At 59.1% G+C, this 11,197-nt stretch overlaps 2 protein-coding genes across 2 annotated transcripts; one reads left to right on the top strand and one right to left on the bottom strand.

The window, feature by feature from the left end:
• Window positions 1-3,511: 3,511 nt before the first annotated feature.
• HTATIP2 (HIV-1 Tat interactive protein 2) lies at window positions 3,512-6,056 on the bottom strand. Its single transcript, XM_069023332.1, has 5 exons — window positions 5,844-6,056; window positions 5,661-5,768; window positions 5,422-5,559; window positions 4,593-4,654; window positions 3,512-4,008 (listed from the first exon to the last, which is right to left on the bottom strand). The coding sequence occupies exons 1-5, from the start codon at window positions 6,006-6,008 to the stop codon at window positions 3,783-3,785; spliced, it is 699 nt and encodes a 232-aa protein (XP_068879433.1). The 5' UTR covers window positions 6,009-6,056; the 3' UTR covers window positions 3,512-3,782.
• A 1,284-nt stretch (window positions 6,057-7,340) lies between these two features.
• LOC138114385 (1-phosphatidylinositol phosphodiesterase-like) lies at window positions 7,341-8,422 on the top strand. Its single transcript, XM_069023758.1, is given in 2 exon segments — window positions 7,341-8,223; window positions 8,226-8,422. Coding segments are annotated over 2 exon segments (1,023 nt in total). The 3' UTR covers window positions 8,366-8,422.
• Window positions 8,423-11,197: the final 2,775 nt, after the last annotated feature.

The following is an 11,197-nucleotide window of genomic DNA, read 5'->3' as shown; positions in this document are numbered from 1 at the left end:
GAGTGTCTGCATTCAGGCACCTCAGTGCAGTCAGTGAAAGCTGGAAGTCTGCTGGAAACTGTGCCTCCCTGGAGAGCTTGGGCTGGCTTTGTACTGCTTTGTAGTGGAAACCGAATGAAAAAAAGTATAGCCTGCAATTTCAGAGGATGAGACATTGAGATGATAATGACTTGGACTGATTAGAGGCCCCAAGATGTACCCAGGCATGAGTACTAGGCCTGGGGTCTGGTGGGCTGCCCTTCCCACTGCTGGCATTGAGGTGCCCACCAGCCTCCCTTGTGTCTCACAGAGTAGAGAAGGGAACAGCAGCAGCCATGGAGGATGGAGGTCCTTTGCTCTTCCAGGCTGCTCTCACTCTGCCTTGTTCCCAGAGGATTCAGAATGAGCTTCTTTTACAAGCTTGGAAGTGCCTCAATCCCAATCCCACCACAGAGCTCAGTGGCCCCATCTGCTAGCAGCTGGGGTGCAGCCCCTGGCCTCTGAAGGAACACAGCCTTGCAAACTCTGCACCTTTGCTGGGCTGTGCCAGTGCCCTTGGGGCCAGAGAGCTCATCAGGGCCATGAATTTGATAGCAGGGATGTCACCAGGATGTCACCAAGATGTCACTGAGTGCCAGGTCAGTGCCAGCCAGCTCAGAGGATGCTTTGAAAAGCTCCTTTGAAGCGTGGTGCTGTTTGCAGGAGGCTTTGCCAGCTGTTCAGGCACCCCCTTCTCAGAAGGAAGCCAGTGGCAGCATGGGCTGGGCAAGAGGGGCTGGTCGTTCTCACGGCTCGGGGCTGGGAAGGACAGCAGAGCTATGGGACCTCCTGGGAAACCCCCACTGCTGAGCCATTGGGAATGCAGCTATCCTTTTATCATTAATCTTCAGTAATAAAGTCAGCGTTGGAATCCCAGGGGGACTTGGGTCTGTGGGACCAGGTGGTTTGTGTGAATGCTGTCCAGCAGACTCTGAGCACCCTTCCATGCTCTCCTCCCAGCTGCAGCCAGGGCTGCGTGCCCTTGGAACGCAGAGAGTCCCAGCAGGCACGCCAAGGACACGGCTCCATCTCTGCAGACCTCCTGCTGCTCAGAGGGACCTGGAGCTTTGCCCAGTGAGACCCTCTGGAGGGACGGGGTCTGTTCCCTAGAGGCTTTTATCTCCTTTACCTCCTTCAGCCCTAGGTGGGCAAATCCCCTCTGTCGTAGTTCAGGGACTGGTGCTCTAAAATCTCTTCCAAAGCTCTGGGGTGGGGGTTTAAGGAGTGCAAAGAGCAAACTGGGGAACTGAGCTCCAAAATGTGTGAGGAAATTCCGTGCGGGAGGGTGATAAGGAAGTTGTACTGTGTGCTGGGATTGAAACTGTGCATTTTAACACTGATTCATCTGAAACACTGAAAAAGAAACTGTCACCACTGAGCAGAAACAAGGGTTACACAGAAATAGCTTTCATTTTCCACAGACCTTTGTCCAGCAAGAAATGTTTGTTTTGTGTGCTTCAAGGCTTTGGAGTGCTAAGAAAATATTTCCAATAAGAAACTACACAGACCTTCCTTTTCTTCCCACGACAGCTTAATTTCTTTAAGAGCCCTTCTGGGAGAGCTTTTTGGAGATCTGAGTGCACTCTGAGGAGCAGATTGTCTTGTGTACACAATGGCTGGTTTCCTCCAAGAGTGCTCCAGGCTTGTGCTTTGCAACTGCCCCCTCAAAAGCCGCGTGGAATCTCCCATTACACCCGATTTATCCTGGGCCCTGTTATTTCCAGACTTTATTACCCTTTCTAGCAACGTGCCTCTTACAGAAGGCAGCCTAACCGCTTTGCAGTTTCCTGGTTCCCACTGGAACTTTTTAAGAACTAGCATCATATTTAACAGTGTTGACCTTTTGGTAAAGGGATCGCTGCAATTCTCACCCAGGAGAGTATTTGGCAGTTCATCTGAGTGCTCCTTCTGGCAGACTTTTAACCACGTGTTCTAAAAATGGGGTTAAAAATATCTTTTTTTGCCCTGCATGCTTTGGGACAGTCATGCAAATATGCGTCCCCAAAGGAATGATGGTAGTGTGAGCTCCCTAACAGCAAAGGGCAATGCAAGTAACTCACCGAGACTTTCTGCGATAGCTCTTTCCTTCCTATAGAGCCTGGTCACATCCTGTCCTTGAGCCTCCCTGGAGAACTTTCTGCTTCTCACAAAGTCATAATTCATGTTTATGCCTTTAGGATGCTTTCCTCATGTCTTCTGTGGCTTGTCTCTCACCTGTAACTTTCCAGAGCTTGAATTCTTTTTTTTTTATTCTCATCTCAATTTTCACTTCTTTTAAGGTCTTACTATTTCAGTGCTCATTTCCACTCCCTTGTACAACCACATGCCCTTTTTAAAAAAATCTCTGAGCATTGAGCTCAATCTCTGAGCATTGAGCATTGAGCACACCATGCCTGTGTAACCCAGTGCTGCAGGTGTGACCAGCCTTTGTGCTCCTCACTCATTTGATGCTGACTAGCCTACCTCTCGGTTCCCTTTGGGAATACTATTCTAAAAGTATTGTTTTGCTCTCACTGGGACAGTCTTATCAACAGCTGTGGCTCTGTGGCCCCTCTGAACTGAGCCCCACACGTGGCTGAGGAGTTGTCTAGGTGCAGGCTTTACACCATCTTGCTGCCTCCACCAACCTTCTGAGGTCCAACCAGATGACTGAAATGCTTGTGTAGAAGGAAGAGATGAGATGCAGGCTCCCTCCATTTGCCACATCCAAGTCACTGACACAGGAGCCATGGGTGAGGTCAGAGAAAATCCTGGAAAGCAGTGTTACCCAGAGCACTGGGACTCTGGCCAGTAGGGAATTTGGGAGTCACGTATGTTCTGTATCCCATCTGTGAAGCCACCAAGTTCCTCGACCCCGAGCACGAGGCCTGAGAACAGCCAGGGCTGCGCCTGGGACACTGCACTGCTCCTCATGCCTGCTCCATGCCCACAGAAGGAACCTGCTCCCCTTCTGGCACCTGGGCAGGAGCAAGCCCCCTCCAAGGTGTGCACAGGGCTGGCCTCATCTTTTGCACATGCAGAGCACTCCCGGGAACACGGGGCTAGGCTCAGGCTCACTTGTGCCCGGAAGGAAAGCCCAGAGGGACAGGCGTTTGCAAGTCAATGCACGTATTTTCATGGTGTTTATGTGACTACAGGTACCAAGTGGCAGCCCAGGTGTGAACAGCAGCGTCCCCAGAGCAGTCCCTCAGCACCCTGGGCAGATGAGGACAGGAGTGTTTGCAGAGACCTGCTGCAGGCAGAGGCACCACTCCCAGCGCCTCAGCAGCTGCTGCTAGGCATCCAGTAGCTCTGCTATCCAAGCAGCACTGGTGCCACCGTGTGCTCTGTGAGGTACAGCCTCCACACAGGCAGCTGTGCCTTGTCTCTGCTTTCCTGTGTCTGTCACCTGCCTGCAAGCATTCCCTGAAGTGACACAATCTGAGCAGACGAGGCTGGGTTGTTGATGTGCAGGTGACAGACATTATTTCAACACAAAGCCGGCACAACCAGATCAGTCATAGGGTTTTATTCAAGGCCTGGATTACACCATCTTTACCCGTATTAGTGTTACAGACCCACGCAGCAGAGCACATTGTATGTCAGCAGCCAGCACCTGCATTTCTGATCCCTTGACAGAATCAGCCACAGTGCAAAAAAGTGCATATACCTCTGGCTCCACGCTAGCCATGCAAGCACCCCACACCTCTCCAAGCATGCATCCATCCTCAGCCTAAAGAGCACCTGAATGATGAATCAAGCTCCTGCCTGCCATCCCTTTTGCTCTATGTGCCCTGATGTGGCACTGCCTTTCCCAGCTCGTGGATGGCCCTGTTCTCCAGCACCTTCACCTTCCCCTCGCCTGGCTGCAGCACACAGGCCACCATAGCCCTGGCCACCGTTTCCACAGGCACCGAGTAAGCGGTGGGGAAGACCCGAGCCACAACACCCAAGAACTGCTGGGCTATCCACTCCGTGGGCCGGGACTCCTGGCGCTTGCACAGCAGCACCCTGCAGGGCAAGGAGGTAAGGTGGGTCAGCTTGAAACAATCCCTGGGGGAAAGCTAGAGACTTGCACAGAATTCTCCAGCAGCACCAAGGCCCAGACCAGCTCCCAAAATCCACATGGGCTTTGGGACTTTGGGGCTTTGGCAGGGTCATGAACCGTGACAGAGCTGAGCCCTTGGACACTAAACTCCTTTCCCCACTGTGCTGCCAAAAGCAGAATGCCAGTTCTCCTAGGCAGCAAGAGCACAGTACAGCTGAAAGGTCACAGGTGAGTGTACCCTCTGCAGAAGGTCAAGGTCCATCTGGAGTTAAGCTCTGACCTATGTGCCCCAACATGTGCTTTCAGCCCAAGCCTCCTGTCCATGGCCCCAGCATTGGGATAGGCCATGGGACAGCTCAGAGCTTGCTCCCTGCAGCACTGGGAAGCAGTCTGCTCATCCATGAGCTGCATTTGCAGCTGGTGGCATTTTCCACTCCCCTCCCCAGCCCTGCTCTCATGGATCCTTTCTCTTCCTCCATCTCCCAGCCTGCTGCCCTGCCAACCCTCCACCCAAGCCCTGTGCCCTCCCTCCTCCACCACTACTCACGCTGGCCGGAGAATGGTACAGCGATCAAAACCAACAGCCTGGACCAGGTTCTCCACTTCTCCCTGTCAGAGCAGCCAGGCAGGATGAAAGGAGACAAGGATGAGTGCAAGCACCATCCTTGCCACCCCATGAAAGGGCAGGAGAGAGCTTCTGAGCCGTGGGCAGGATGGCACTAATGCCAATGCGAAGCTGGAACGGGCCAGGCAGGGATCAGCTCTCCAGGCCAGGCAGCTGGGGTGAGTGCCCACGGTGGACTCAGACCGTAGGTCAGCAGCGCACCCTTGCAACCATCACGCTAAACTGCAACAGGCTGCTCCGGAGAGCATCTGGAGTCAGCATCCAGCCTGGGGATGGATTCACCCGGCACAAGATGCTGGCAAGGCAGCTGTGAGTCCAGCAGGTGGTGGGAGCTGCAGCACACAACATATGGGGAAAAAAGCTTTTGCGACAAATATGGTCCTACCTGGGGAGCCTGTGGGCTTTCCATCACAGGATAGTTCATGTCTCACCTGAACACAGCCCTGAGCGTCCCCACATAGCTGTGAAGCCATCGCAGCTTGAGGCTGGGGAGCTGGGGTTGGGGTAGAGACCTCAGCAGGTCTTTCTGGGGTTTGAGGAGGGAGACAGCTGCTGCATGCAGGTGTCGTGCTGCTTCAGAAGAAGCCAGTTGCATAGCTGTCCAGCCAGCCCCTTCCCTTGTCCTGCAGCACCAGGAGGACCCCCAGAGCCATTTGCATCTCAAGACCTCAGCTCCTGCTTCCTTCCCGAGCATCCCAGCATCCTGTGATTCCTGCAGAACACCAGGAGCCCACCCCAGCTGCCCCCTCACCTTCACGCGGAGGTAGAGGAAGTGGCTCTGCGCGTTTGCCCCCCGGGAGGACTGCAGGACAAAGTGTTTGCAGCCCCCTGCCCGCGCCAGCTCTGCTGCCTGCGCCACGTAGTCCCGGTCCACACGGACAAAGCCGTCCTGCGAGGGGAGAGGAGGGTCAGTGAGGCAGGGAGCGGGCGGGCGGGGGAGGGGACAAGCGGGACCCCTACTCTCCCGGGGACAGGGGAGTCCCCACTCACTGCGCCAGCCTTGGCCCTGGTGGTGCCCAGGCAGCAGAAGCCCACGTCGTGTCCCTGGAAGGCGGCGGCGTGCTCGCCCAGCCGCTCGAAGTCCACCACCGCCTGCTCCTGCGGGGAGGCCGAGGGTCAGTGCCGCCGCCCCGGTCCCCGCCACCACGGCCAGCCCTGTCCCGGCCCGCGCACCACGGCCGCCTCCGCCTCCTCGCCCAGGCTCAGCTGGCGCCGCCCGATCAGCGTCACCCGGGCGAAGACCCGCCGGGCCAGCAGCTCCCGCAGCAGCACCCGGCCCGTCTCCCCCGAGGCGCCCAGCACGAAGCAGCTCCCGCTGCCGCCGCCCGCCGCCGCCATGCCGAGAGCAGCGGGCGGGGCCGGGCCGGGCCGGGGCGGGGCTCCGCCGCTGTGGCCTTCCGTGCCGGGGGAGCCGCAGCCGAACGCGAGACGGGGCTGTTCCCGGGGCGGGACGGGGCTGCCCGGGGCGGGTCTGTGCCCCCCGAGCCGGGGGCAGCCGCAGGGAGCCCCGCTCAGCCCTGTCCAGCCCTGCCGCTGCGCCCAGCGCGCAGGGAACGTGTGTCTCGGCCTGTCCCCGCCGGTGTCCCTGCAGTGGTAGAGCCGAACGCCCTCCGCGGATCCCTGTGCCCGCCTCGCTCGGGCGGAGGGGATGTGCCCCGGAGGGATGCTCGGAGGAGTCTGTGACCTGTCCGGCGGCTCCTCTCCAAACCCTACTGGGTATAGTGTGTGCTGCCGACGGGGGTGCCCGGCAGCTGTGTCCCCTGGGCAGGAGGTGGGTCACCCCTGCGCCGGGCAGCCTTGCAGTGACTCCAGCGTGAAGCAGTCACTGGTGCATGAGCAGCAAGGGCATGAAGCCCACTTCCTAGGCAACTGTCGCTGAGCAGGTCCTGGGGTGTGCTGGCAAGCACAGAGCCCTGCTCCGGGTGCCTGCCTGTGCGTTGTCCCTCTTGACAGGGACGATGCCAATCATCACCGGGCTGGTCCAGGTCCCACCAGCACATGGCTCTGGAGCAGACATGTGGGCACCCCGCGGCTCTGCACAGCCACTCCCGTGGTTAGCATCAAGGGGCCCCGCGGCACCTCGATCCCGTTTGTCCTGATTCCTGGGGAGGGAGGTGCAGAGGCCTGAATGGCTGCTGTCGGGATCAGCCAGGAGGTTTTCCAGCCTGGTGTGTCTGTCAAGTGCTCTCCTTTGGCCGAGGGCTGACGATGAATCCCAGGTGCACGTGCCGTTTGCGAGGCAGGACGCGCGTCATGACTGTCCCCGGGTTAATGGCTGGCATCCCGCTCTACCTGGCAGTGTCCTGCCGGCACCCACGGCCGCGCGGCCTGTCCATCGGGCTCTGCTCCGCAGCCACAGACAAACCCAGGTGGGTGAACAAGGGGGAGGATGGGACGTACCAGGGCTCGGGGGTACTGGGACGAATGCTTGAGAGTGGGAGGGGAAGAGTACAGTTCGACAGAAGTACTGGCAGCAACGTATATGGGCCATGTGGTATGTTAATAGGGTATGGTATGCTCTAGGGTTTCATGGCATGGTGGGGATACCACTGGGGAGGGTAGGATCGGGATGCATGGGAGCCATGCTCCCACTGCTCATGGTCTGCTTCTCCTCCACGGCAGGGCTCCGGGGGGCCAGGCAGCTGCCGGGGTGCCTGCTCTCCCGGTGGCATGGAGACATGGTCCCGGCGCAGCGCTGCCTTCGACTGCGTACCCCAGCCAGCAGCCTGCTGCCCCGACTGGATGGCGGAGCTCCCCGACGCCCTGCCTCTCTCCCGCCTCTCCATCCCTGGCACCCACGACTCCCTCAGCCTGTTCGGCGGCCGGCGCCTGCGGTGCCAGAGCTGGGGCCTGGAGGCCCAGCTGGCGGCCGGCATCCGCTTCCTGGATGTGCGCTGCAAGCTATCGCGGGGTGAGCTCCGCATCTACCACCTCTGCACCTTCCAGCGGGCCAGCCTGCGCGGCGTCCTGCGCCGCACCCTGCGCTTCCTCCGCGCCCACCCCGGCGAGGCCGTGCTTATGCGCATCAAAGAGGAGCTGCCCATCTTCTCCCGGCCCGGCTTCGCTGCCCAGCTGCACCGCTGCCTGCTGGAGGAGGGACAGGGCTGTGTGTGGTGCCGGGAGGAGGTGCCAACGCTGGGCCAGGTGCGCGGGAAGATCGTGGTGCTGGAGGCGCTGGCGCGGGAGGTGCTGGGCATCCCCTACGAGCAGCTGAGCATCAGCGACGCCTGGAACGTGCTCTCACTGGAGCGCAAGTGGGCCCGCGTGCGGCGGCACCTGGAGAAGGCGGCCGGCGGAGACCCCGCTACCATGTACCTCACCTTCTGCTCCGGCAATGGGCTCTTCACCTGCCCCGAGGAGGTGGCCCGCTTTGTGAACCCCCGCTGCTGCCAGCACCTGCGGCGCCGGGGCGGCCAGCCCGTGCGCTGGGGGGTGGTCATCATGGACTTCCCTGGCGCAGGCCTTCTCCGGCTCATCGTGGACAGCAACGGCCCGCGGGCCAAAGGACGCGGCACAGCGGCCCCCGGCACCCCCACGGTACCGTGCCGGCACCCCCGCAGCAAAGGGGCCGGACGCCGCAGCCGGCACAGCTCTGCTCGCTGCCCGCGCCGCTGTCCCTCGGGAAGGACGCTGCTCCCGGCCCCGCGCCTCAGCCGAAGGACGTCAGTGCCTGGAGGGCAAAAGCGGGTTTCTAGGTCTTGCAGAGCACCGGAAAGCCTTCGTGGGACAACGGTGTGACAGCCGCGGAGGCAGCAGAGGAGGGCCGGCTGTGGTCGGAGCCGGGCAGCCCGGGGAGCTGCGCCCTGCCCTGAGGAGCCAGGTACGGTGCCGGTGCGGGGCTGGGCCACCTGAGACCCCACAGCGCAGCAGGGGTGGGTGGGGATAGAACGTCCTACCTCACCTCCTGTCAAGCCAGTGAGTCCTCCCGAAATGCCTCTCTGCAAAACAGTCCTTTTCCTTTCCAGGGTAAATGAAAATAAAAAGAAGCTAGGAAAGCACTGCCTACGTTGCCTTGCCATTTCCTGTCAGAAAACACCTTTTGCTTTTGCTGCTTAGATGTGAAGGAGCCTGTACCTCTCTGCCCATGGATAAAGCCCAGTTAGATTGGTGTCTGTGACCATCTTGCTCTTAAAGCAGAGCTGCAAAAGGTCAGAGGAGTAAGAATTCTTTTCAAAGGTGACAACAAGTGGTTAGGAACGTCCTTCCCCTCCTTATTTTAGCTTTTGTTTCTTTCTTGCAGGGGCTTGCCCCAGAAGTCAGGACTCTTAGGGAGAGCCAAGTTCAGCAAGTGCCACCCACCCTGTGCAGGGAGAGCTGGATGGCCCTGGAGTCACACGCCCAGGGGATGCTGCACTGGGCAGAGCTCAGTAGTTTGTAACAGCAGAGGTAGCATGGACAGGGCAGTTTGTAGATCCACAAAAGCAAAGTGGTTGAGGCATAAAAAAGACTTTAAAACACGTTGTGCCAGTGCCTGCCCTACCTGCAGATAATAAATCAGTAATCTAAATAGACAACACAATAGCTCCTTGGAGCAGAAAGATAACCAAGATGCCAGGGGAGAAATCATCACCCAGGAAGGTGCCTGCTGTATCACTGGCAGCAGCCAAGCTGGACCAGCTGTGTGCTGAAACAGGGAGGTGAGAAAGAGAGAGGAACTTTTAGAAGAGGAAACCTCAGCCCTGGCCTGCCAGGAGGTGAAGAATGTCCTCTAGGTTGCCTCTGTGTCGGGTGAAACACAGCTGGGCACAGTGCCTCCTGAAGGGGATGCCCCAGGATTTCCTGGCCAGGGGAGAGGATGTCTTTTGCTCTGCAGGGGCTGGCCTTGGCTGGAGACACAGCTCTTAGGGCTGAGAATGTTCATCTGCTGCCCAGGGAGTGGAGCAAGTACACAGTGGGTGACAGACAGAGGAATCTGGCTCCGGACTTGCTATGTGAGACGGGAGAAGGCTGAAATTTCTGCATTAAACCAGACATGTGACAAAAGCACTGGTTGATGTCCAGGGTGAGGGTGGCCTGCTCCATCAGCTGCCAGTGCTTCCTGTGCCTGGGTTGCCCCCACACCAAGCTAGTGTGACTGGTACCACTCTCCTGCTGAGAACATGGGTTCCATTGGGACAGGGGCTAGGAGGGTCCGTGGCCTGTCCCAGCATTCCAGGGATGCACAGTGCCATGGAGAGCCCTGCAGGACACAAGCAGAGCAATCGCAGTTCCCAGGAGCTGTAGGCTGGGTGGTTTTGCTGTCACTTAGGGCAAGGACTGCCTGCCTGGCTGAAGAGCAGCCCCTGGACGTGGCACATCCCTGCAGCTGCAGCCCGGCACCCCGTACCCACCCTGTGCCCCAGCTCGCTGGCAGGGCAGAGGTGCTGCCTGGGATTCCCCGGGTGGGCAGAGTCACTTGTTTACGCCCTACCACTCAAGCAGTGAGATAATGTCAGTGTTATCTGTGCCCCAAGCATCCTGTTTGGCAAACCCTTATCTGTGCCATGCCCATGTGGCTGCTGCCAGGTGCCAGGGAGCCAGCAGGCAGCACAGGCAGGGGTACTCGTGTGGCAGTGATGCCCAGTGAAAAGGCTCTCCATCACCAGCTTGGCAGTGAAAGGCAGGAGGCAGAGAGCTGTCCTATAGCTGAGGTCATAGAAACATCTCTGAGAGGGTCTGGATGGGGTGGGCAGGAGTGATTTCCCAAAGCTACCCCGATAATTCATAGCCAGGTCTGTCCCAGTGCCACAAGGTCCCTGTGGGTGGGGGGTGCAGGGTACCTGTCCCTGGACTTCTGGTCCTGGCTAATCCTTGCAACTGTCTCAGTCTGTCCAAACCAGGGTGGCACTCAAATGCATCTCCCAGTGTCCAAACACTTTGAAATTGTGAGAAAGATTTTATCAGGTGCTGCCTGGGGCGGGGTAGCAGCTGATAAGAAGGTGGAGGAGGAGGCTTCGGCTGCTGGAGCTATGCACTGGGAGACTTGCCCAAGGGCACCCGCAGCTCAGGGACACCCTTTGGGTCAAGCACTTCCTGGGGACCTGTGGTGGGAGGGGATCTCCTGCCCGCGCTCAGGAGATGCCTCTAAAGCCTCAGGGAGAGCCGCCCGTGTCCCCAGGGAGGAATGGAGGAATGGCAGCAGCGGGGCTGCACCCAGGCGTGTGTGTCCTCGCCGGTACCACCGCACAGTCCTGACAGGGTAGGATCGGGTGCCTCCTTGCTCCTGTGGGCTGCTGAGCCCTCCCCGCGGCGAGCGGGGCTCCCAGGAAGGTGCCCGCTGTATCGCCGGCAGCAGCCGCGCCGAACGGGCCGTGTCGGGGTGACTCGGTTCCTCTGCGGTTTGCGGGGACATTGCACAAGGAGGGGAACAGGCTGTGCCACCGTGGGGCGGGAGCTCTGCCATAAACAACGCACAGCCGTGCCCCTTCCCCAGAGGCAGAGCCTGGGCAGGGCTCTACGGCACAGAGAGCATCGCCCCGACTGTTGCTCAGCACCGGGGCACAGCAAAGGAGGCACTTCTCCATTCCAGATGCCTGGGTCCAGAGGGA

Source organism: Aphelocoma coerulescens, chromosome 8 (genome assembly GCF_041296385.1).
Source record: "Aphelocoma coerulescens isolate FSJ_1873_10779 chromosome 8, UR_Acoe_1.0, whole genome shotgun sequence".
NCBI classification, from domain to species: domain Eukaryota; kingdom Metazoa; phylum Chordata; class Aves; order Passeriformes; family Corvidae; genus Aphelocoma; species Aphelocoma coerulescens.
Note: the sequence above shows the minus strand (reverse complement) of the source record. Positions and strands in the feature narration are given on the sequence as shown.